The 23,533-nt window shown below is 33.0% G+C and overlaps 2 protein-coding genes across 2 annotated transcripts in view; both read right to left on the bottom strand.

Moving 5' to 3' along the window:
- Window positions 1-1,568: 1,568 nt before the first annotated feature.
- Window positions 1,569-18,498, bottom strand: LOC139526531 (uncharacterized). The gene is made up of 2 exons (XM_071321688.1): window positions 18,463-18,498; window positions 1,569-3,640 (listed from the first exon to the last, which is right to left on the bottom strand). The coding sequence occupies exon 2, from the start codon at window positions 3,255-3,257 to the stop codon at window positions 1,569-1,571; it is 1,689 nt and encodes a 562-aa protein (XP_071177789.1). The 5' UTR covers window positions 3,258-3,640; window positions 18,463-18,498.
- Window positions 18,499-21,831: 3,333 nt separating this feature from the next.
- LOC139526532 (uncharacterized) overlaps window positions 21,832-23,533 on the bottom strand; it is a 32,884-nt gene continuing 31,182 nt past the window's right edge. The window contains exon 5 of the mRNA XM_071321689.1: window positions 21,832-23,063. Within this exon, the coding sequence (XP_071177790.1) occupies window positions 21,832-23,063 (1,232 nt within the window). The remainder of the gene's footprint in view (window positions 23,064-23,533) is intronic.

The raw sequence follows: 23,533 nt of genomic DNA on the forward strand, positions 1-23,533 counted from the left end.
ATTTTGATATTTTTTTAAAACTTTGATCAAGATTTCAAAAATCGAAAATTTGAAAACGTTTTCAAATTTTGATTTGATAAGTGTTACACGGACCGAGTATTATTATTTCCTGAAAGACTTATAACCCTTAACTTGCATGTAAATTTCACTGTTAATTCTACCTTCTGTCATTAAATAGAACATACATGTAGGTGTAAAATGCAGTTTTTGCTAACATGTCTGAAACTAAAGCATTTAGAGCAAATGTAACTTACATACAAAGTTTATCAGGTTGCGATCTACCCGCCCTGAAATTTTCAGGCGAATCAAACAACTCGTTAAGATTATGGAATTTTTGAAGTTTTTGGTTATTATCTTGAATCTTATCAAAATAGAAAAAAAAATTAAACAGCAATAGTGTTCTGCAAAGTAAGATATACAAATGAGTCTCATGACCAAAATTGCCAATCGACTTATTATAGAGTTATTGCCCTTTATAGTTAATTTTCATAATTTTTTTATCCTTTACAAATATTTTGTCCTCTGAAACTACTGAGACAACTTTACCACACTTTGCCATAATCACCCTACAGGGCTAGATGACCCAAACTTCCAGACAACATGGCCAACATGACTAGAAAAAAAAGAGGGGAAAAATGCAGGTTTTTAAACTATAAAAATACAGCATTTAGTTCAAACTGATTTCGGGTAAAAATTTTCATCAGGTTAAAATTCATATCATGTTGGCTCTAAAACTTTCAGACAACCCTTGTTTGGTTGCTGCCCCTAAATTAGGAATTTTGCGGAATTTTGCAGTATTGGTTATCATAGTATCTAATAATATATTATATCTAATAATCTATAGTATTTTAATACTATTAATAATGGTTTAATCCTTATTTTAAATGATTTAAACAAAAATATAGTGAATACAGGTGAGCGACAAAGGCTCCTGGGAGCCTCTAGTTACTAGTTTTAAATGGGATTAATGTTCTTATAAGACAAGATTTTTTGCACAAAATTTACAAGTAAAAGAATTATAAACATTATATGATTTTTTTTCAATATCGAATATTTTTTTTGAAAAGAATAATATAAATGATTTAATTTGCGTTCATAGGCCTACAAGTGCAAACAACAGGCAAAGCATATTTATTCTTTAATATTGATTGAATGTCGACACATTTGTATTTATACTATGACTAACAAATGTATATACATTCAATTTATATAATTTTTATATCTCCGTACGGTGCCATATATTTGATTTTTATCACTTTAATATACTTCGTATGGATCTGTGTCTCATTGGCAATCACATCACACCTCCCCATCATTTAATAAAGATCGATTTTTGTTAGATAGACATTTTCGTCATTGCGTTATTTCAAATCTTTTCTCTTCCATTTCTCTTCCTCTATATTTAGAAATGATGTCTATGATAACTATAGTTCTTTTATGACGCTAGTGCTTGATTCAATATGACTGCTTCCTAATAAACAAGGTTGTTAAATAACCATATTGAACTTTATGTATTACGAATGATATAATTGATAAGTATATACTTATTTATTCACATTATTCAAATCTCATACTTGATCAAACAAATTTATGTTCAATAATTTTGTAACCTCTAATGGCGATTTACCTTCGATATTTTTAGCATATATACTAGCACCTAACTGAAATAAATATTTTGCAGTTTCATACTTTTCATTTAACAGTGCCACCAATAATGGTGATGTTCTATGTATGTCACTTAATTCTTTATCAGCGCCATTATCAATTAACTTTTTAACACATTGTATTTTCCCGTTTCTAGCTGCAAGAAATAGTGCAGATTGTTTACTTTTTTCTTCATTGTTTTGCAAGTTCACATCAGCTTTACCATCTATCAAAGTAAGCATAGTATCAAAGTGACCTTCTTGAGCTGCTAACATTAAAGGTGTAGTACCGTCGTTACATGAAAGATTTGGATTTCCACCGTAGCTTAGTAGATAATCAACTATTGACTTATATCCGTTTTTAGCAGCAAAATGCAGTGGCGTAAATCCCGCGTATCGTTCATTCATTTTATAAGAATTGTCAAATGTAGTACTTAGTGTTTCGTTCACATTGACACCTATGTCTTCTAAAAGATGTTTCACTACTTCTAACTGTCCATGACCGGCGGCAATATGCAAAGGTGATACTCTTCCTTTTAAACTATTTAGCAGTTCTGGTTTATTGTCTGATCTTGATAGAACTAATTCCAATATTTGTTTAAGTCCTAAGCTGCAAAGCCAATGTACTGGAGTACAGGATGATATAACTTTATCAAATGGACACTTCGTTCTTTGTGCTTTGTCCGTTATTAAATATTCTTTTCGCTCCGAAGAACTAAACATTAAATCTATTAATTCACCATTTGTATCTAACACTTTACAAAATATTCTTTGAAATATTTCGTTCAAACAAGATGGATTTAGAAAAACATCCGTTATTTGTCCTTGTTTGATGTCGCATACAAAACGTTTTGCTAACTGATATGCCATTCGCTCTTGGCATATTGGATCAATTATTATTTTTTGATTATAATCAATTATCTCATTTGCATCGCTTTTAATTCGAAAAAATTCTCTGACAACAGCTGAATTACTATACTTCAGAAATATCCAAGTATTTTCGATTCCATAGGTATATGCCACTGCTCTTGTTATACTTTCATGTAAAATTGTGTAAATTGGAGGTTTGTATGCAAAGAATGATCCAGATAAAGATTCAAAACCATTTTTCAAGTTTGAGAAGCAATTTTCGTCTCTCGAGGAAATATTACATGATCTAATGATATTTTCAATCTTCTCCTTGCCTTCATCATCGTCTCCAGCAAAATCTGCGTTTTGGCATAGAGCTAAATCATTAATATCGAAAGCACAGTTGTGCATAAATGCTAACACAAGACAACAGTAGTGATAACGGAGTTGAAATGAACTCGAAAACTCGTTTATATGCTTTATAAGCATTGGATAAGGATCTAATTTACTATCTTGAATCAAATTTAAATCAGCTGATAATATATGACACATAAGAGGAAATCCCGGATAGTAGGTTTCATTTACAATCAACTGTTTTATATTACTGTCTAAACTTCTATCGAAACTTTTCATATGTTGTTCCAGAATACCTTGTTTTTCTTCAATAGATAATCGATCTGATTCGGAAGAAAGGTCTATGACATTTGCATGGAAAAAAGTATCATTTATTCTCGTTTGATAATAGCGGAATACGGATTTTCTCATGGTTACTACAATTTTAATTTTACTATCTATTAATGAATGACGAAGCACTTCTTTTGATGTATGATACCAGATCGAAAGCGAAGCTTCGTCCAAATGTTGTTTGCCGAGGGGGTCCTCAATGATAATGAACTGTCTCTTATCAAGTTTAATTGATTTTATAAGGTATGTGGGATCGTCTATCGGCAAAATTTTATAGGGTTGCTCTCCATTTTTGTATTTAAGCGCAGCATGTCTTGCTGTCACAGTTTTTCCTTCGCCAGCAGCCCCAATAATTGTGACGCAAAAATTGGTTGCAAGTGCGTCCTTTATCCTTTTGAAAAATTTGGTTTCGTAATATATAGTATCTCTTTTAGACCATGTTTCCAATGATTTGTTGATGAACCCTAAAAACATACAAACGAATTAAACATATATATATATGGAACGCCATACTGTCTTATGGGTTTCTTTTACAATAGTTGATGTGGTTGTATTATTGTTTGATGACATTATGAATTTACTTAATATGATTTTGACATTACGAAATGATGTTTAGATTTACATCAATATGGTAATGTCATTAACTAAAGGAACATAAGTTGTCAATTCATGTTCACCAATTTAACTGAAATTCTCATATTTGATTTATAACATAAAAGATAACAATATTCAAATTATAAAAAGTCCTAAGTTAACAATTTCCTACGCATCAACTCGATAATATGTGTCAGCATTTCGTGTATATTTTAGTCTAGACGCCATACTATTAACCACCGAGGTGACCAACTAAGACTGTCAATCTTCATATAACCCAGTATAAATATAAAAATATAAACTAAATATAAATTTATAGCGAACACGTGCAATGGATTGTTTTACGCCTGCTTGATTTCATATCTATTGTTTAAAAATATGTTTATCATCGTTTTTACTTTTTATGAAAACATGAATTATAGTCATGTCGTACCCTTACCATTTCGTACCCCCCCCCCCCACCCCCACCCCCATTTTGTACCCTAGTAAAAACCATTTCGTACCCTGACCATCCATTTTTGACGATTTTGTACCTCATGGAATGTTAACATGTAATACTATTTCGTACCTGATGGAAGGTTTACATTTAATACCGTTTCGTACCTCATGGAAGATTAATATGTATGCCATTTCGTACCTCATGGAAGATTAATATGTATGCCGTTTCGTACCTAATCGAAGAGGACATGAATATCAATAATGTGGTCATTTTTATAAATTTCCTGTTTACAAAACTTTGAATTTTTCGAAAAACTAAGGATTTTCTTATACCAGACATAGATTACCTTCGCCGTATTTGGTACAACTTTTTTAAATTTTTAATCCTCAATGCTCTTCAACTTTGTACTTGTTTGGCTTTTTTTTAAATATTTTGATATGAGCGTCACTGATAAGTCTTATGTAGACGAAACGCGCGTCTGGCGTACTAAATTATAATCCTGGTACCTTTGATAACTATTTACTATGCATGCTGTTTGTACCTTATGTAAGATTATTATGTATGGTATTTCATTTTTATGTGTTACGTGTCCTGGTGAAAACTGTTTCAAATACGTTTACGTGTAATACCACCAAATCATGGTACGTCACATCCGGTTGTATACGAAAGTAGGCCTAAAAAAAATTCCCTTGAATTTGACAGTTGTAAAAAATTAACCCTGCATTTCAATGCACTTAAATTTTTCTGAGTCATAAACATGTATGTTGATTGTCTGAAAGCATCATTCATTTTTTATTTGATGGTCTTATAAAATATTTTGAAACGTTAAGGTTACATAGTTACCAAAGCAGGTAACCAGTAAATAACAGTGTAAAATTTGGGTTGTTTACTTCCGGTGATGGTTACTTTCTGATATGCAATGAAATGTAGTGTGAAATTATCACTGTAGCACTGGAAAGGATTAAACTTTATACATGCAAAGTATTTCTTTGGTTGAAATAAAGGTAAATACTGTACAATTTTTTTTAAAGTGCCAATTTAACAAAGACTAATAGAGAAAAATCAATTTTGGTATTACACCTATTTAGGGAAACTACATGTGCACTCGTGACCTTATTGTACTTTCATTTTTAAAAATTATTACTAAACCAGTTCATGCATTGTAAACATGGACTATTCACAATGGATTGAAACACAGAAAGCACGTTTGAGGTAAAATTGCCTTGAAATGGGGGTTTACGGGTGTTTGCTAAGTCAAATGGGTGGACAGATGAAGATGTATTCAGTTTACTGTGTCAAATTTTAAATCACCCTTACAGTTTTGTTTATACAACATGTGAATTTTCATTTCAGTGTTAACCATATTCTGAAAAGCATTCTGTTGAAAAATCTTATATGTGAATTGGTCTGCAGATGACACTTCAGCATTAAAGTATGTATCAACTAATGTCATGTTGTTTTGTTTTTTTTGGCCGCAAAAGTTTACAATTTGCCATTGTGCCGTCTGCATTTTGCACTGACAACAAATCATTTAAACACTTATTTGCCCTGGATTTATACACATCAGAATCCAGTCTCACATACTTAAACTTTATAATGATTACCAATTTTTGTTTTTACCAGCATTCCAAGGGACATAACCCTTTTTAAAAACATTTTGAGGTATTTTTTTATTACTCTTTCTCCCCATTTTCTAATGTATAATACAAGAAAGTGGACTTTTTGTGTAAATCTATTAGAAATCTACTGTTATGAGTAAATAAAAAGACTTTGATACCAGTAACAATAAATGATTGACTGGAAGGGAACCGTTATTTGTCACACTAGGGGAACAGACCAAAAACTAAAGTTACACATAAGGGCTTATAGAAACTTCCGTGTAGACTGTTAAAATTTATAGAGACAGTTCTTTCAGCTAAAACACTTTAATTATTGATTTAACATTACATTTATTTCATTTTTTGGGGAAAATAATCACATTTGTTTGATTTTTTAGACAAAAGATATCAAGTTTTGATGAAAAAAGTAGGAAGAAGGAAAAATGGACCAAAACAGACCAAAACAGACCTTCAAATGAACTCTTAAAGGTGCAATAAAATTGTTTATCATCTTAATGTTGTCTTTTATATTCTATTTAATTGTTTGAATGCATAGATCATGAGTATATGATCAGATATTAGTCAACACTGCATTTTATAATGATACACTGAAATTAGGATTTTTTGAAGAAATTAGACTAAAATCGCCGTAGAATATGGCCTTACATTATAGTGATTTTCTTTGAAATTATAGCTCTGACTGAGACAAAACTTGACAGTTATGCTTTAAATAACTTGCAATTGAAGGGAAAAAATTACAGTAAGTTTATTTGACATTTAGGTGTTCTTTAGGTGTAATACCACCTAATCATGGTACGTCACATCCGGTTGTATACGAAAATAGGCCTAAAAAAATATTCCCTTGAATTTGACAGTTGTAGAAAATTAACCCTGCATTTCAATGCACTTAAATTTTTCTGAGTCATAAACATGTATGTTGGGTGTCTGAAAGCATCTTTCCTTTTTTTATTTGATGGTCTAAATAAAATATTTTGGAACGTTAAGGTTACATAGTTACCAAAACAGGTAACCAGTAAATAACAGTGTAAAATTTGGGTTGTTTACTTCCGGTGATGGTTACTTTCTTATATGCAATGAAATGTAGTGTGAAATTTTCACTGTAGCACTGGAAAGTATTAAACTTTATACATGCAAAGTATTTCTTTGGTTGAAATAAAGGTAAATACTGTACAATTTTTTTTTAAAGTGCCAATTTAACAAAGACTAATAGGGAAAAATCAATGGTGGTATTACACCTATAGTCAACATGCGCATAATAAACACTTACTTAATCATGAATAATTAAAAAAAATAAGACTTAATAAATATTTTATTGTACTGTTGGTTTGCATAAACAAAACAATATTAACAAAAATAAACTAATAAAAACAATCATATAATGCCAAAATGGCAAACGAGCACATATAAAAACATGAGATAAACATGAGATACAAAATATTGCACCTGTTGGAGCTTTTAGAAATTTACCAATTAGTCATCTTAACACAAGAAAATAGGAAAGAAGTGATAAAAAAAACTGTCCTCGATTCAGACTCAGGACTATTGGCTGGATGTAATTTCTCAAGTTAAAAAGCCATAGCAAGTTCTTTGATTTTGATTGGTCACATAATGTGCAAATACTTATGCAAACACTGACTCATGGCTTCCTTTTTTGAGTAAAGTCAGCGTGTGCCCTTTTCACTGCATTTCCTGACAAATACAACTATTAATTACTACAAAAACAGTAGCAGATGATTATTTCTTTGTTGGTTGATTAACCCCATATTTTTTTAGAGTTAAACAATTAGTTAATATCAATCCTGCAAACAAACAAAGTGTATTTATAACTATTGAAGTTTCCAAGGCCTGCTTAATCAAACAAATCATCGGTCTTTATAACACTGTTACGTCTAGAGGCGTGAAAAACTATACAAAAACATGATACGAAATAGCTTACATGTATTAAGTCCATGAGGAACGAAATGGTAGATGCATTTGGCCCATTGGGTACGAAATGGATATTATCGTGGGAACGAAATGGTAAATGTTGGGTACGAAATGGATATTATCGTGGGTACGAAATGGTAAATGTTGGGTACGAAATGGCAGATTTGGGAACGAAATGGCAGAGGTACGAAATGGTCAGAGTACGACATTACTTGCTTCCGTAAAAATAAGTGTATCAAATCAGTCAATCAAAGTGTTTTCCTTTGAATCACTTTCTATGTTGACATTCTTTTCTTTTTTAAAGCCACACACACCTAGTTAATGCAAAACCCATCTCTAGCTCAGGGGTTTAATTGAAATTTACACGAGTTTTGGATCAATGAGGTCGAATTATTCATCACTTGCATTTATTATCGTCTACTTTGTGCAAAACTGGCTGCTAAAAGCAAATTATTATTACAGTATAATTTCACTGTACATAAATGAATCATATTTAAATTTGTTGTATAGCTGGTAGCTAATTCACCGTTAATGATATTTTAATAGATCATGTCATGGTTTGTAATGCCTTCATATGTATTTGTCATTACGTAAATTGATTTCAATAACATTTAATGTGGCATAAGGCAAATTGGTTTTATTTTTTCTGAATGTGTATATGAGTTAAAGTAATTTAGGTGTTGCATAATTACCAATAATAATTTGACAATACTTTATATGGCTTTAAAATTTACATCAGATGTTTAAAACCATTTAACACTACTTGATGTGTTCGTTCAATTATGTCATGTGGCGCTGTCATTCTTAGATGTTGTCATGACGTTTCTCGCTGAGGTAAAACTATGTTATTTTCAACCGATTTCTATCGTGTTTGTTTATTTGCTTCAGTTCGTGTTGCTATCTGTCGAGTCAGAGGTTTGAAAAAAAGTTCGAGTAACTGTTCGAGTTAAATTTATAGTTAGTATTCGCGTACGAGTTAGAATTCAAGCCATACTTATAGTGAGAGTTCGAGTTTATGTTCAGTTTAGAGTTGAATTCAAGTTAAATTCGAGTTTAATTAACATTAAAAAGAAATCAAAAGACACCAGAGGGACAATTAAACTCATGAATCGAAAATAAACTGACAACACCATGGTCAAAACGATAAAAAAAAAAGACAACCAACCTAAATAAATTTACATAAAACACAACACGGACCACAAAGCAATACGAACCCCAACTAAAACTGGGGGTAGTCTCAGGGGCACCGGAAAGGTAAGCAGATCTTTTTCCACATGTGGCGCCCGTCGTGTTGCTAATGTTATTACAAAGCCGGTTAACAGTCTTATTCGGTAGGTCACATTCGTGAAAAGGGAAGGATATTGTAGCTACGACATAGGGAACATATTCGATATCATCTGTGAAACGCTTAGTCCATAACTGTTAACCAACTCGTGATGGCGTCTGCAAAATTTACGAAGGGATGATTTCAACTTCACCATTTGGAACCCTCGGTTTATAGGCTTAATTTTGAGTAACAATCCTCTATCAAGGAAATCAAGGAATGTTGCTACTTACAAATGGAAAGTTCACAATTGGGAAGCTAAATCATCTCTTTTGTCGTAAAGTTTTTGTTTCCAACCGACCCTAATTGCCAATTTCTAAATGTAAGTCAAGATACAAGGCAGATTTAGCTGTATCTAGATCTGTAGAATCCTTAATCTTCAGTTCGATGGGATAGACTCGTTCAACGTAGTCACCAAATTTTATATCATTTAGTGAAAGAACATTATCTATATGTATATTTATTTCTTGTGAAAAGTTCCTTAAAACAAAGGAATTTATTTACTTGTCAATATTATAAATTATTGTCAAGTTCTCTCCACTTTAACGGAGAATTTGAATAAATGAATAGACTTAGTAAAATAATTACAAAAACTGCTATAAGTTATTTATATTAAGAGTGTTGATTGACAAACAGGCAATACGACTATAATAAATTATCGTACAAATAAATAACGTATCGGGTTAGATACCTTATAAAATTGTACAGAGTTTATTTTCGGATAAAAACAACAAACAAGTTATATAGAATACTTGTACTGACCAACCAGTTCCAGCATACAGAAGGACTGAAATCTAGGATACTCTGGGTTTTTTTTTCTCGTATAGTATATTAAAAGCAGATGCATTTTAATTACTGATGAAAATATAGAATATTACCGCGTCATAACAACCGTCAGTTAAAGAAAGAAGACTGTCCGTTGTTTCCGTATCTATATAAAGGTTCCCTATATTTTTCCGCAGAAAAAAATACATTGTGCAGCTACCCAGAAATATATTGACTATAATAAGACAGTTTTATTTGTAACATATTATAAATATTTCATATACGTAATTAATAAATTATATATTGTATCTCCAACTTTCTCATTCATATTCACCAAAAGCCAGAGACTCAACGATCCCTTATAGATAACATAATGTTGTGGCTATATTAAAAGTTCTTCTTGTATTTAGTAGTCTTGTCTCGATAGTACAGTCCTTTCTTGTATATTGGTGTAACTTTGACCGGTAAAAATTTAAACAGTCAAAGTCCCACTATTATACGAATTGTTTTATTACAAGGGTTTAAGGTACACTAGAACTAAACATAGCCCTATGGCGTTACAATATTTAGTAGTAGGTCAAGATATGAAACAGCTTTAACTGTATTTTTGCTATTCTATATTTATAAAAATGGGATAGATTTATTCAATGTAATCACTATATTTTGAAATAGTTAGTTGGGGAACGAAAATCATTAAGCAAAATTAAGATATTAAATGAAAACCCTGACTGAAAAGAAACGATTTTTTTCTATAATTTAACTGGGCATTAGAATATATAGTATAATTGCCAATAAAACAACTCTCCGTCATGATAATGGAGATACACAGTGAGGAATAAGAGGAGGAAAATACATCATTCAAAGGCAATAGATGATAACATATTCTCTCAACAGTAATAATGGCTCTAAGTACTTGTATCTGGTCATAATAGAAACGACTCGAAAGGGACATTCACACTGATAAGTCGAAAAAAAATACTGAAAACACTAACGCAAAAGAAACCCAACACTAGGACCAAAACTAAAAGCAGTATACGAGACACATCATTGAAAACAATAGCCTGAGCAACAAGAACGCAACCAAAATCTAGGGTTGATTCTTAAATCTATATGAATGATAATAATTCGTGTAAACACAGAAGGGTTTCTACTGGGTTATAGTCGCCGTCACGTAAAATTGGTACCATTTTTATAGTTGAAAACAAATTAAACTAACAGCCGCATTCATTCGAGATGACGTTTTTCAATAATAAGATTAATCATTCAGCATTAAATCAATTTAATAAATTGAGAGTATCGTCTGCTAAACTAGAGTTAACTTTTCTTTAATTATGACGGACTTAAGCGTCTTTTGTTAACCTACATTTTTCATAAGCTGTTTTCCCGCTTTTATTTGGTATAAAATTGCATGCTTTTCGTGATTTGTTCATTGCGTGATTTGAACTCTGAAGGAACACAAAAAGGACAGGTAGATTCGGACTAAGATAAGTACATAATGTTTTATTGATAGTTAGATTAGTTACTGCAATTGTATTTTCCGGATTATTTTTATTTCTGTAATTTGTAAAAGAAATTATTTGATTTTAAATGAAAGTTATTTCTTGCAAATAGTTCGATTCATTAATTCAATTTTTCTCTCACTTGAATAGCATATTACACGGAACAAACTATATTCTAATAATGATAGTTATGTTATATTGTGCACACTTATATTTCATTGACTAGCATTAAAATTAAATGCTTTACTACAGGTGATATATTTTGTTTTAAATGTATTAGCGATACACTTTGAACAGGTAATTACAATGTATGTTGTGTATGCCGTGTTATCATTAACATGACCGGAAACGTTTAATTTTCTTAAACGTTACATGATTTATACATGTGTGTTTAATTTGCGGAAACATAGTTTAATTAAGTTAAGCTTGGTAATAGAAGCTATCAAACGTTTTTAAAACGATGTTTATTTTGTTAAGAAAGCACACATCGTAGCTGTTTTGAGTTATGTTTTTATAATCAACTTCATTTGTTTTGATGCATAAAAATATATCAAAAGTTTAGTTAAGACTACGCAGTGTAAACATTTTGGTATTTCAATTTATTTAAATTTGAGTAATCTATCTTATGTTAAATTCATACATGTTTAAATATGATCTAGACTTTAAAGACTTGATGTATGTATCTAATCTGTATTTATGATTATAATAGTTACAACAATGCCAAGAGGTAGAGGTAGACGTCGCCGACAGGACCAGGTTAGAAGTCCGAAGCTTCGGGTTAGGAGGGCTCCCAGGGAAGTACAACAGCCACAACCAGTTGTGAGAAATGTGGGAAGGCGTCCACCAGCTGATGTAGAGCAAGAAGCATATATAGAAAGAAGACTGCGGGTTGATGAACCCGAATTAGTTGCCATGCGACCTGTTGACATTCGAGTGAATGAGCCGCAATTAGCTGCATTAGGTGAGGTAAATGAAGTTTATGATGAACCTCTAATGTTACCTGGCTTTATTGAAGTTGACATATTTATAAGCCAAAAACTTTAGGACAAAATTTGGAATTTTGAATACATTGAATTGTCTCTTATGCACCGTAAGAATTTTAACAGCCAAACAAATAATGAAAACACAATTGGTATCAATGAGGGTATGCTAGTTATTCAAAACAAAGTTAAAAAAAACCCATACTGTTAGTTCTGTTGAAGATTGGACTGATTTATTTATTGCCTATGCCCAGGTCCATATCGAAAGGTATCCTGGAAAGGCAAGTGAACTTTTTTCGTATATGTCCATAATAAGGGGTGCAGCAGCTGATCATTCTTTTGAAAAATGCTATTCTTATGACCAACAATTCCGTTTAAGGGTATCAAGGGATCATACAAAGAAATGGTCATCCATAGATGGTTTTTTGTGGTTACGTATTTTAACTGCCAGTACTCCAAAACAACAACACGCTGATGTTAGTAATAAATGCTACGATTTTAATTTTAGAGGTTTTTGCAATAAACGCAATTGCCAATACAGACATGCATGTCTCAAATGTGGTTTAGATCACTCTTCCTTAAGATGTCGTCGATTTATGGACAATGAAATTGATACTGATCCATCTAGGTATAATGGGAATGACATTGCACCTTTTCTAAACAACTCTGCTAATAAGCAAAACCCAAAAGGAAGTTTTTACAAAAGATAATTTACATATAATGTAAATGAACTCTTTTCTAATGCTGATTTACATTTGTATGCTGACAGTGCAGGTGGTTTTTTCTTGGGTTGTGCAGTTTATTTAAATGGGTCATGATCATTTTCAAAAAGCCATATAATTGGGACAAAGTTTTATTAGTTGACATCACTTATTTAAAAATAATACCTATGCTTTAGTCATCTTTTTATGCATTTAAATGAATTTCATTGTGGTAATTTGGCTATTGTTGCAATTTGAAATATAAAAATTATAAGCTTGTAATTACAGCATGTAACTTAGCATTTGCTGCATTTTTACGTGCGAGTGAACTTGCCACTCCATCACATGTTGAACATAGGCGAGATATATATATTGATCATGTAAAGTCAGCTTTTTTATTACTATAGGTTTTTCTGAACTGATAAAAAATGGAGATCCATTACTTTAAAAGTTTGTTGATAAAAATAAACAAATGAGATTTGTCCTCTACATTTACGTAGTTTGATAACTTTTTTCCAAATAAGACCTGGAAATAATGGTCCGCTTTTATACCATATTAATGGGAAATCCTTGATAAGAGTTCAGTTTCAAATTGGTTTGAACATAGGACTCCGGTCAAGTGAATAAATGTTGAGTTGTACACGTTGCTTATATTTGTATTGTTGTATAGTATGGTTATTATACTACCTTGAACTGTTGTATAGTATGGTTGATATACTACGTTGAACTGTTGTATACTATGGTTGATATACTACGTTTAACTGTTCTATAGTTTGGTTGATATACTACGTTGAACTGTTGTATAGTATGGTTGATATACTACGTTGAACTGTTGTATAGTATGGTTGATATACTACGTTGAACTGTTGTATAGTATGGTTGATATACTACGTTGAACTGTTGTATAGTATGGTTGATATACTACGTTGAACTGTGGTATAGTATAGTTCATAAACATGTACTACGTTGAACTGTTGTAAGTATGGTTGATCTACTACGTTCAATTGATATGGTTGAATTTAAAAACCTATGTAATTTCAGAATTTGTTTAAGTGTGAATTTTTTGTCATGGATGGATAAATTTTGTTTGGCGATGCTCACAAACGGAGTTTGCTAGCATTTGGCTGAATTTATCACAGTTGACGTCTGGTAGCCCAGTTGCTATTTGGAGAAAACATATGATGGTTGCCGTTCAATGTTTTTATCTTGGACATTAATGAGAAATTGTCGATGAATGCAAATTCGTTGGCCGGTTGATACATAGTTGAACTGTCCTAATAAATCCATGACAAAAAATTGCCAAAATTCAAACTTACTATTTGTTGTTTTTTATTATGATCATATATTAGTTTGTCTTACAATTTGTTCACATTTGTATAACGAAGGTAATCAGGAGTCGTTGGAAATATTACGAGGGATTTCAACGAATTTGGGTTATCTTTTATCTGGTATATCGTATTCCTAAATTGACTTCTGTTGGTTTCTTTCGAATATTTTATAATAAGATTTAATCATTCAGCATTAAATCAATTTAATAAATTGAGAGTATCGTCTGCTAAACTAGAGTTAACTTTTCTTTAATTTTGACGGATTTAAGCGTCTTTTGTTAACCTACATTTTTCATAAGCGGTTTTCCCGCTTTTATTTGGTATAAAGTTGCATGCTTTTCGTGATTTGTTCATTGCGTGATTTGAACTCTGAAGGAACACAAAAACCCACCTTATCCCACCCTTTAGAATATTTTTTCTGCTGTTTGTTGTATATTATCAGATATTGCCAAAAGAAGCGTCATGGATTGGACAGAATGTTTACTGAATACATAGTTTTACTGAAGGGCTGAATTTATCACAGTTGGCGTCTGGTAGCCCAGTTGCCATTTGGAGAAAACATATGATGGTTGCCCTTCAATGTTTTTATCTTGGACATTAATGAGAAATTGTCGATGAATGCAAATTCGTTGGCCGGTTGATACATAGTTGAACTGTCCTAATAAATCCATGACAAAAAATTGCCAAAATTCGTTGTTTTTTATTATGATCATATATTAGTTTGTCTTACAATTTGTTCACATTTGTATAACGAAGGTAATCTGGAGTCGTTGGAAATATTACGAGGGATTTCAACGAATTTGGGTTATCTTTTATCTGGTATATCGTATTCCTAAATTGACTTCTGTTGGTTTCTTTCGAATATTTAATAAACGGAATCAAATATCATTCATAAAACAACTTCTGTCCTACCTTTTATTGTGTTTGCACTGTATAATCCTGACTTTCACATAAACCAAGATTATTTTGTATGAAGGAATCCGACATTGTTATTACCGGGAGTGCTACCGTGGAACTCCACGTGCTGTCTATTTTCTCGTGTCTCTCGGAGCTTTTCATCATTTTTATGCAAAAAGCGCGGGAAATTTTATCATCAATGGCAAGGATATTACCGGAGAGTTATGAATGTTATGTAAATAAGGGATCCAAACCAGATGACGGTTTTACAATGTAAATAATCTTAAGAAATGTGAAGGTCAGTATTATACAGTGCAAACACAATTAAAGGTAGGACAGTAGTGGATATTTGGACATGATTTTCTTCCGCTAATTGAAAAACATTATCTCGAGTAAACGCGGCTGATATATTAAAACAATTTTACGTGAAGGCGACTATAGTTATGCCATCATTGAGGAACTTCCATCAGTAGTGACATCGACCTAGTTATTATAAATAAGCTCATCATAGATGACAGGCTTAAAACTATATACTCAATACGCGAGTTTCGTCTAAAAACAGCTTCAACAGTGACACGCGATTCTACAAAATTAAAGAGGCCAATTAAGTATAACCTGCTAATTAATTAAATGAACATAAAGCAAACCATTCAGTATTGATACCAGCAAACATGGTTTATTGTTTGCTTATGTTTAATTGAATTCAATTCCTACTTAAAGATTAAAAATCTGATGAAGATTTTGTTGGGTTTACGAAGATCGAAAACATATATTTCGTCTGAAAAAGTATAGTTTAAATTTCCTTACTTCTATCATTCTTTGCTTCAATCACTTCTTCATTCTGTTTGCCTATAATTAAAATAAATTACGTACAAACGTTAATATAGAAGACTCTTGGTTGACCAACCCAAAATAATTAATCACTTACAGCATGTGCAACTCTAACAAATGATCAAATTCTGCATTTTGCTATCGTTGTATCATCCTGTATGTGTTGTATGTACGAATTTGATCTAGACACAGCAGGACACATCATGTGGTGACTATATATAAAGTCAGAGATATATCAACGTCATCATGATATCCGAGTCAAACTGTCACTTAGTATATTTAATTGCATATCATAAGAGACAACGGTAGCTCACTCATGTCAAAATTTGATAAATCTATACAGAATATAAACACACCAGAACAAAACACAAGGGAATTCCATAAACTTGAAAATAAATAACTGTGTGAGTTACGATTAATTTGCTTTAACCTACACACACCATTTCAAATATTAAGAACAAGCAGTTAATAGTAAACATTCAAGCTGGTCTTGTCTCAATTATCACCAAGCAAATTTTCAAATACAAAATGAGATATATAACTTAAACATTCAAGTTGGTCTCGCTTCACATATCAGAGTTGAGGTACTATGAAATGATATGTTTAGAAACTGTAAGTGACGTGGCGATAAATCTGTGGAAAAAAGCATATCTGCTCAAATTGTATGGAAACCTTAGTCCAAATAATTATGACGTCTTCAAAGGCTATTTTATTATTTTCTGTAACGACTGCCTAAGACGTCGTAACTCGAGACCCTATAACGGCATGAAATCTTTAATGCCTGTTATAACTATTTGCCAAGTTATAAATAGTTATCAAAAGTACCAGGATTATAATTTTATACGCCAGACGCGCGTTTCGTCTACATAAGACTCATCAGTGACGCTCAGATCAAAATAGTTAAAAAGCCAAATAAATACAAAGTTGAAGAGCATTGAGGATCCAAAATTCCAAAAAGTTGTGCCAAATACGGCTAAGGTAATCTACTCCTGGGGTAAGAAAATCCTTAGTATTTCGAAATATTCAAAGTTTTGTAAACAGAAAATTTATAAAAATGACCATATAATTGATATTCATGTCAACACCGAAGTGCTGACTACTGGGCTGGTGATACCCTCGGGGACGAAACGTCCACCAGCAGTGGCATCGACCCAGAGGTGTAAATAGTTATCAAAAGTACCAGTATTATAATTTTATACGCCAGACGCGCGTTTCGTCTACATAAGACTCATCAGTGACGCTCAGATCAAAATAGTTAAAAAGCCAAATAAATACAAAGCTGAAGAGCATTGAGGATCCAAAATTCCAAAAAGTTGTGCCAAATACGGCTAAGGTAATTTACTCCTGGGGTAAGAAAATCCTTAGTATTTCGAAATATTCAAAGTTTTGTAAACAGAAAATTTATAAAAATGACCATATAATTGATATTCATGTCAACACCGAAGTGCTGACTACTGGGCTGGTGATACCCTCGGGGACGAAACGTCCACCAGCAGTGGCATCGACCCAGAGGTGTACATAGTTATCAAAAGTACCAGGATTATAATTTTATACGCCAGACGCGCGTTTCGTCTACATAAGACTCATCAGTGACGCTCAGATCAAAATAGTTAAAAAGCCAAATAAATACAAAGTTGAAGAGCATTGAGGATCCAAAATTCCAAAAAGTTGTGCCAAATACGGCTAAGGTAATCTACTCCTGGGGTAAGAAAATCCTTAGTATTTCGAAATATTCAAAGTTTTGTAAACAGAAAATTTATAAAAATGACCATATAATTGATATTCATGTCAACACCGAAGTGCTGACTACTGGGCTGGTGATACCCTCGGGGACGAAACGTCCACCAGCAGTGGCATCGACCCAGTGGTGTAATTAGTTAGACTTACCTTTTTGTGCTTATTGATACAAAATATTTCACAGCCGAACAAAGTCACTATAAGTACTACTAAGTAGCATGTTAAGATAAGATAGTTTGATCCGTTTTAGTAGAACAGAACTTTTCATTATTGTTCTACTGTGTAAGCAACTTGTTGATAGTGTCCTTGAAATGTTTTATTGTACTATAAAAGCTAATAAAAATAACGAAAGGAGACCAGCTGATTGAGATTCCAATGATTTATTCACTCACGATAAATCACTATTGTTATAAGATGAAAAACAAGTTAGTTGTTCGATACAGAACTGCAACGAAAAAAAACGCAAAATGATCGATACAAATAAATTGCATATTCGAAATAAACATGAATGTTAAGCCTACCCTTGCTTTTACTTCAATTTAATTTCTTCTTAAAGTTGAAATCATGATAAAGATTTCATAGATGTATGTAGATATGCAAATATCATTGCTCTGTGTTTGGAAAGTATTTTTTCTAATTTACTTACTGATTACATGACACTGTTCTGCGGGATGTTTTTCATTCTGTCTGCCTATAAATGAATTGAAATACATAAAACAACTTTAACGTTTATATAAAAAAAACAATGGCCTGTTAACCCGAAAACGATTAACCCTCTGTAAATTATGATGTAATTTAGTCCTGGTATCTATGATGAGTTTATTTGTACTGCACAATTACACTCCTAACAAGTTTCTAAATAATGTACTTTGTTATCGTGATATCATCCTGATATGCAAATAGTATGTAGACAATGCAGGACAGATTACTTAGTAAATATATAAAGGCCGTACCTTGACCTATAATGGTTTACTTTTTTAAATTATTTGGATGGAGAGTTGTCTCATTGCCACTCTTACCACATCTTCCTATATATATATATATATATATATAAGTACGTCTGAGTCAGTGACAACTCTACAACAGATGTATCCATCGGATCGCCATCAATGATGGTGATACATGGCTGTGTACATAATGTATATACAACTCGTCTTAACATCAACCCAACAATGTTAGATCTGTAAATTTGCTTTCGCAAATTTTTGGTTCTTCCCTCGCCGGGATTCGAACCCATGCTACTGTGATATCGTGACACCAAATCGCCTGCACTGCAGCCGTCCCGCTAGACCACACGACCACCTGGGCTCTCAAAAAAAGAGCTTTCGGTGGGCATGTGTTACCTTTCCACGTCAGTTTTAATCTAGCGGCGTACTACAGTACATGATATATAAGGCATGAAGATGCTATTGTTACAGATCAGCTAAATTATCTATAGTAAAGGATCCTACAAATTAATGTAATATACAGTCACAGAAAATAATTATATTCATAAGTACGTCTGAGTCAGTGACAACTCTACAACAGATGTATCCATCGGATCGCCATCAATGATGGTGATACATGGCTGTGTACATAATGTATATACAACTCGTCTTAACATCAACCCAACAATGTTAGATCTGTAAATTTGCTTTCGCAAATTTTTGGTTCTTCCCTCGCCGGGATTCGAACCCATGCTACTGTGATATCGTGACACCAAATCGCCTGCACTGCAGCCGTCCCGCTAGACCACACGACCACCTGGGCTCTCAAAAAAAGAGCTTTCGGTGGGCATGTGTTACCTTTCCACGTCAGTTTTAATCTAGCGGCGTACTACAGTACATGATATATAAGGCATGAAGATGTTATTGTTACAGATCAGCTAAATTATCTATAGTAAAGGATCCTACAAATTAATGTAATATACAGTCACAGAAAATAATTATATTCATAAGTACGTCTGAGTCAGTGACAACTCTACAACAGATGTATCCATCGGATCGCCATCAATGATGGTGATACATGGCTGTGTACATAATGTATATACAACTCGTCTTAACATCAACCCAACAATGTTAGATCTGTAAATTTGCTTTCGCAAATTTTTGGTTCTTCCCTCGCCGGGATTCGAACCCATGCTACTGTGATATCGTGACACCAAATCGCCTGCACTGCAGCCGTCCCGCTAGACCACACGACCACCTGGGCTCTCAAAAAAAGAGCTTTCGGTGGGCATGTGTTACCTTTCCACGTCAGTTTTAATCTAGCGGCGTACTACAGTACATGATATATAAGGCATGAAGATGTTATTGTTACAGATCAGCTAAATTATCTATAGTAAAGGATCCTACAAATTAATGTAATATACAGTCACAGAAAATAATTATATTCATAAGTACGTCTGAGTCAGTGACAACTCTACAACAGATGTATCCATCGGATCGCCATCAATGATGGTGATACATGGCTGTGTACATAATGTATATACAACTCGTCTTAACATCAACCCAACAATGTTAGATCTGTAAATTTGCTTTCGCAAATTTTTGGTTCTTCCCTCGCCGGGATTCGAACCCATGCTACTGTGATATCGTGACACCAAATCGCCTGCACTGCAGCCGTCCCGCTAGACCACACGACCACCTGGGCTCTCAAAAAAAGAGCTTTCGGTGGGCATGTGTTACCTTTCCACGTCAGTTTTAATCTAGCGGCGTACTACAGTACATGATATATAAGGCATGAAGATGTTATTGTTACAGATCAGCTAAATTATCTATAGTAAAGGATCCTACAAATTAATGTAATATACAGTCACAGAAAATAATTATATTCATAAGTACGTCTGAGTCAGTGACAACTCTACAACAGATGTATCCATCGGATCGCCATCAATGATGGTGATACATGGCTGTGTACATAATGTATATACAACTCGTCTTAACATCATGTACACAGCCATATATCATGTACTGTAGTACGCCGCTAGATTAAAACTGACGTGGAAAGGTAACACATGCCCACCGAAAGCTCTTTTTTTGAGAGCCCAGGTGGTCGTGTGGTCTAGCGGGACGGCTGCAGTGCAGGCGATTTGGTGTCACGATATCACAGTAGCATGGGTTCGAATCCCGGCGAGGGAAGAACCAAAAATTTGCGAAAGCAAATTTACAGATCTAACATTGTTGGGTTGATGTTAAGACGAGTTGTATATATATATATATATATAGATTACTAAAAAATCCAACATTTCCGGTATGAATAGTTTTAATTCACTAGTACTTTCATGTTTAAATAACAATCTTCAGGTGAAACTATACATGATTAACGTAACTATGTAACGGTAGGTATGTAACGTCATAGTTGTCGTTGAGTATATAAAGGGAGATAAATCGTATTACACTTAGTCTATATATAGAAGTATGGAGCGTCATTATTACACAATAGAAAATGCATAGTTTGCATTCAATCGTGATTTAAATTTTGAAATAAAATGTTTTTCCTTTACTTCTCGTGTAATGTCACAACCCATATTCATTTTATAAAATGGGAATATTTTAAAAAATCCCCCTCCACATTCGTCTAAATGTTTGCTTAGGGGGATTTTTCTGTATTGTGGCTGCCTTATATGTTGTCTATGAATGCGCACTCTTTCTGTTACACTGTTCCCTGTTTGGCCGATATAAATTTCCTGGCAACCATTACATGTAATGCAATAAATTAAGTTCTCGGATTTACAGGTAATGTCTTCGTTGGTAAAAAGTGATAGACCATTAGGTATGTCCATTCCCTTGCCGACATGGATATACGGACATGCTCCACAACGACTATCTCGACATTTTGACACACTGAATGTTCTTTGTTGGTCGAATCGTGCTCGGGTCAATAGTCGTTTAAGGTTTTGTGGTTGCCGTTTACTTTGTAGAAGTGTTTCTGTATTAATTAAACGGCGCATCTTTTCATCCTGATCAAGAATAGGTAAATGTGCCTTTGCAACGGGAATAATTTTAAAGTTCCGGGGATTATGTGTAATAACGAACTATATTTTATCGTTGTTATTACTCTGCTCCTCGCAGGTGGAGCGTAGTTGGTTGGTTGGGATCTGTTTTGCCATTTGAATTCCCCTTTCTATTAAAGTCTCTGGATAGTTTTGCTTGATCAAAAATGATTGTAGTTCCTCTAGACGGTCTTCTCTCAAATGTTCATCCTCGACTACTGTACATATTTTTCTTGCTAAACAATAGGGGATATTCCTTTTGGTATGAGATGGGTGGCACGAATTAAAATCTAAATACTGATGAGTATCAGTACCTTTGTAAAAAATATCGGTTTTAATTTCAGTGCCATCTTTAATAACAAGAATGTCTAGAAACGGTAATTGGTTAAAATTTTCATCCTTCGTAAATTTTATGGAGGTATGAAGGTTATTTAGTATGTCCGAAAATAGTTGGAGTTCTTCGTCGGATTTGTTCCAGATAATGAAGCAATCATCAAGGTATCTTTTCCATGATAATTCGAATTCTCTTGCAAATTCAACTCCAAAATTATTTTCAACTTCTTGATACAGTCTTTGTTCAAGGAAGCCCATGACTAATGTTGCATAGGTTGGTGCAAATTTTGTTCCCATTGCTGTCCCCCGATGTTGCAAATAGTTCTTGCCATTGAAATAGAAAGAATTGTTTTCAAGAATTAGTTTAGTAGAATCGAGTATAAAGTCAACAGTGAATCGATTTGGTATTGCATCTCGATGTTTTGCAACCCAATATTGTATTGCCTCTATTCCTAAATCGTGTGGAATGTTCGTATATAGGCTTGTGACATCGAAGCTTACTAAACGAGCGTGAACCGGTGCTATTTTTGGCAGGTGTGAGAGAAAATCTATATCGTCTCTTATATAGCTCGGTACATATTTACACAATGGTTTCAAAATTATGTCTAAAAAGTTGCTTAGTCTGTGAGTGGGACTTGCTGGACCTGCAATGATGGGTCTAAGTTTAAGATCCGTCGGTTTTTGCACTTTTATGTATTCGTTTTGCTGAGAATTAATAGCCGATTGGATCTCCTTTGATTTATGGATTTTTGGAAGGCCATAAAAGTTACTCGTTTTCCTTTCGAAATTTTTCAAGTAATCATACTCTTTTTCCGTAGTGGCCGTTGTGTATTTGTTCAGTACGGTATTCATTCTTCTCTTGACTAGATGATCTATATTATCAGGAATTTCTGAGTAAAATGTCGAATCGTTGAGTTGTTCTTCAACTTTAATTCTATAGACTAAGTGTAATACGATTTATCTCCCTTTATATACTCAACGACAACTATGACGTTACATACCTACCGTTACATAGTTACGTTAATCATGTATAGTTTCACCTGAAGATTGTTATTTAAACATGAAAGTACTAGTGAATTAAAACTATTCATACCGGAAATGTTGGATTTTTTAGTAATCTATATATATTTCTATACACAAGAACATTTATTATAGTGATCTTTATATATATATATATATATATATATAAAATCAGAAATATATTGACCTCATAATCATAGAGGAGTAAATATGTCTCTTCGTAAATTTAGCATATATCATGTATATAAAATAAGAGACAACAGTTGTTAACTGATGTTCAAATTTAATAAATCTATTTTAAAAATAAACATTCCAATATAAAACAAAACACAAGGGATTTCTAAGAACATGAATAGATTAGACAGATGCTTGCGTCGACATAGATAACGTA

This window comes from Mytilus edulis, chromosome 6, assembly GCF_963676685.1.
Source record: "Mytilus edulis chromosome 6, xbMytEdul2.2, whole genome shotgun sequence".
NCBI classification, from domain to species: domain Eukaryota; kingdom Metazoa; phylum Mollusca; class Bivalvia; order Mytilida; family Mytilidae; genus Mytilus; species Mytilus edulis.

Excerpts from the sequence above, each read along its gene's own strand:
- LOC139526531 (XM_071321688.1), bottom strand. The coding sequence starts at position 3,257 with ATGAGAAAATCCGTATTCCGCTATTATCAAACGAGAATAAATGATACT.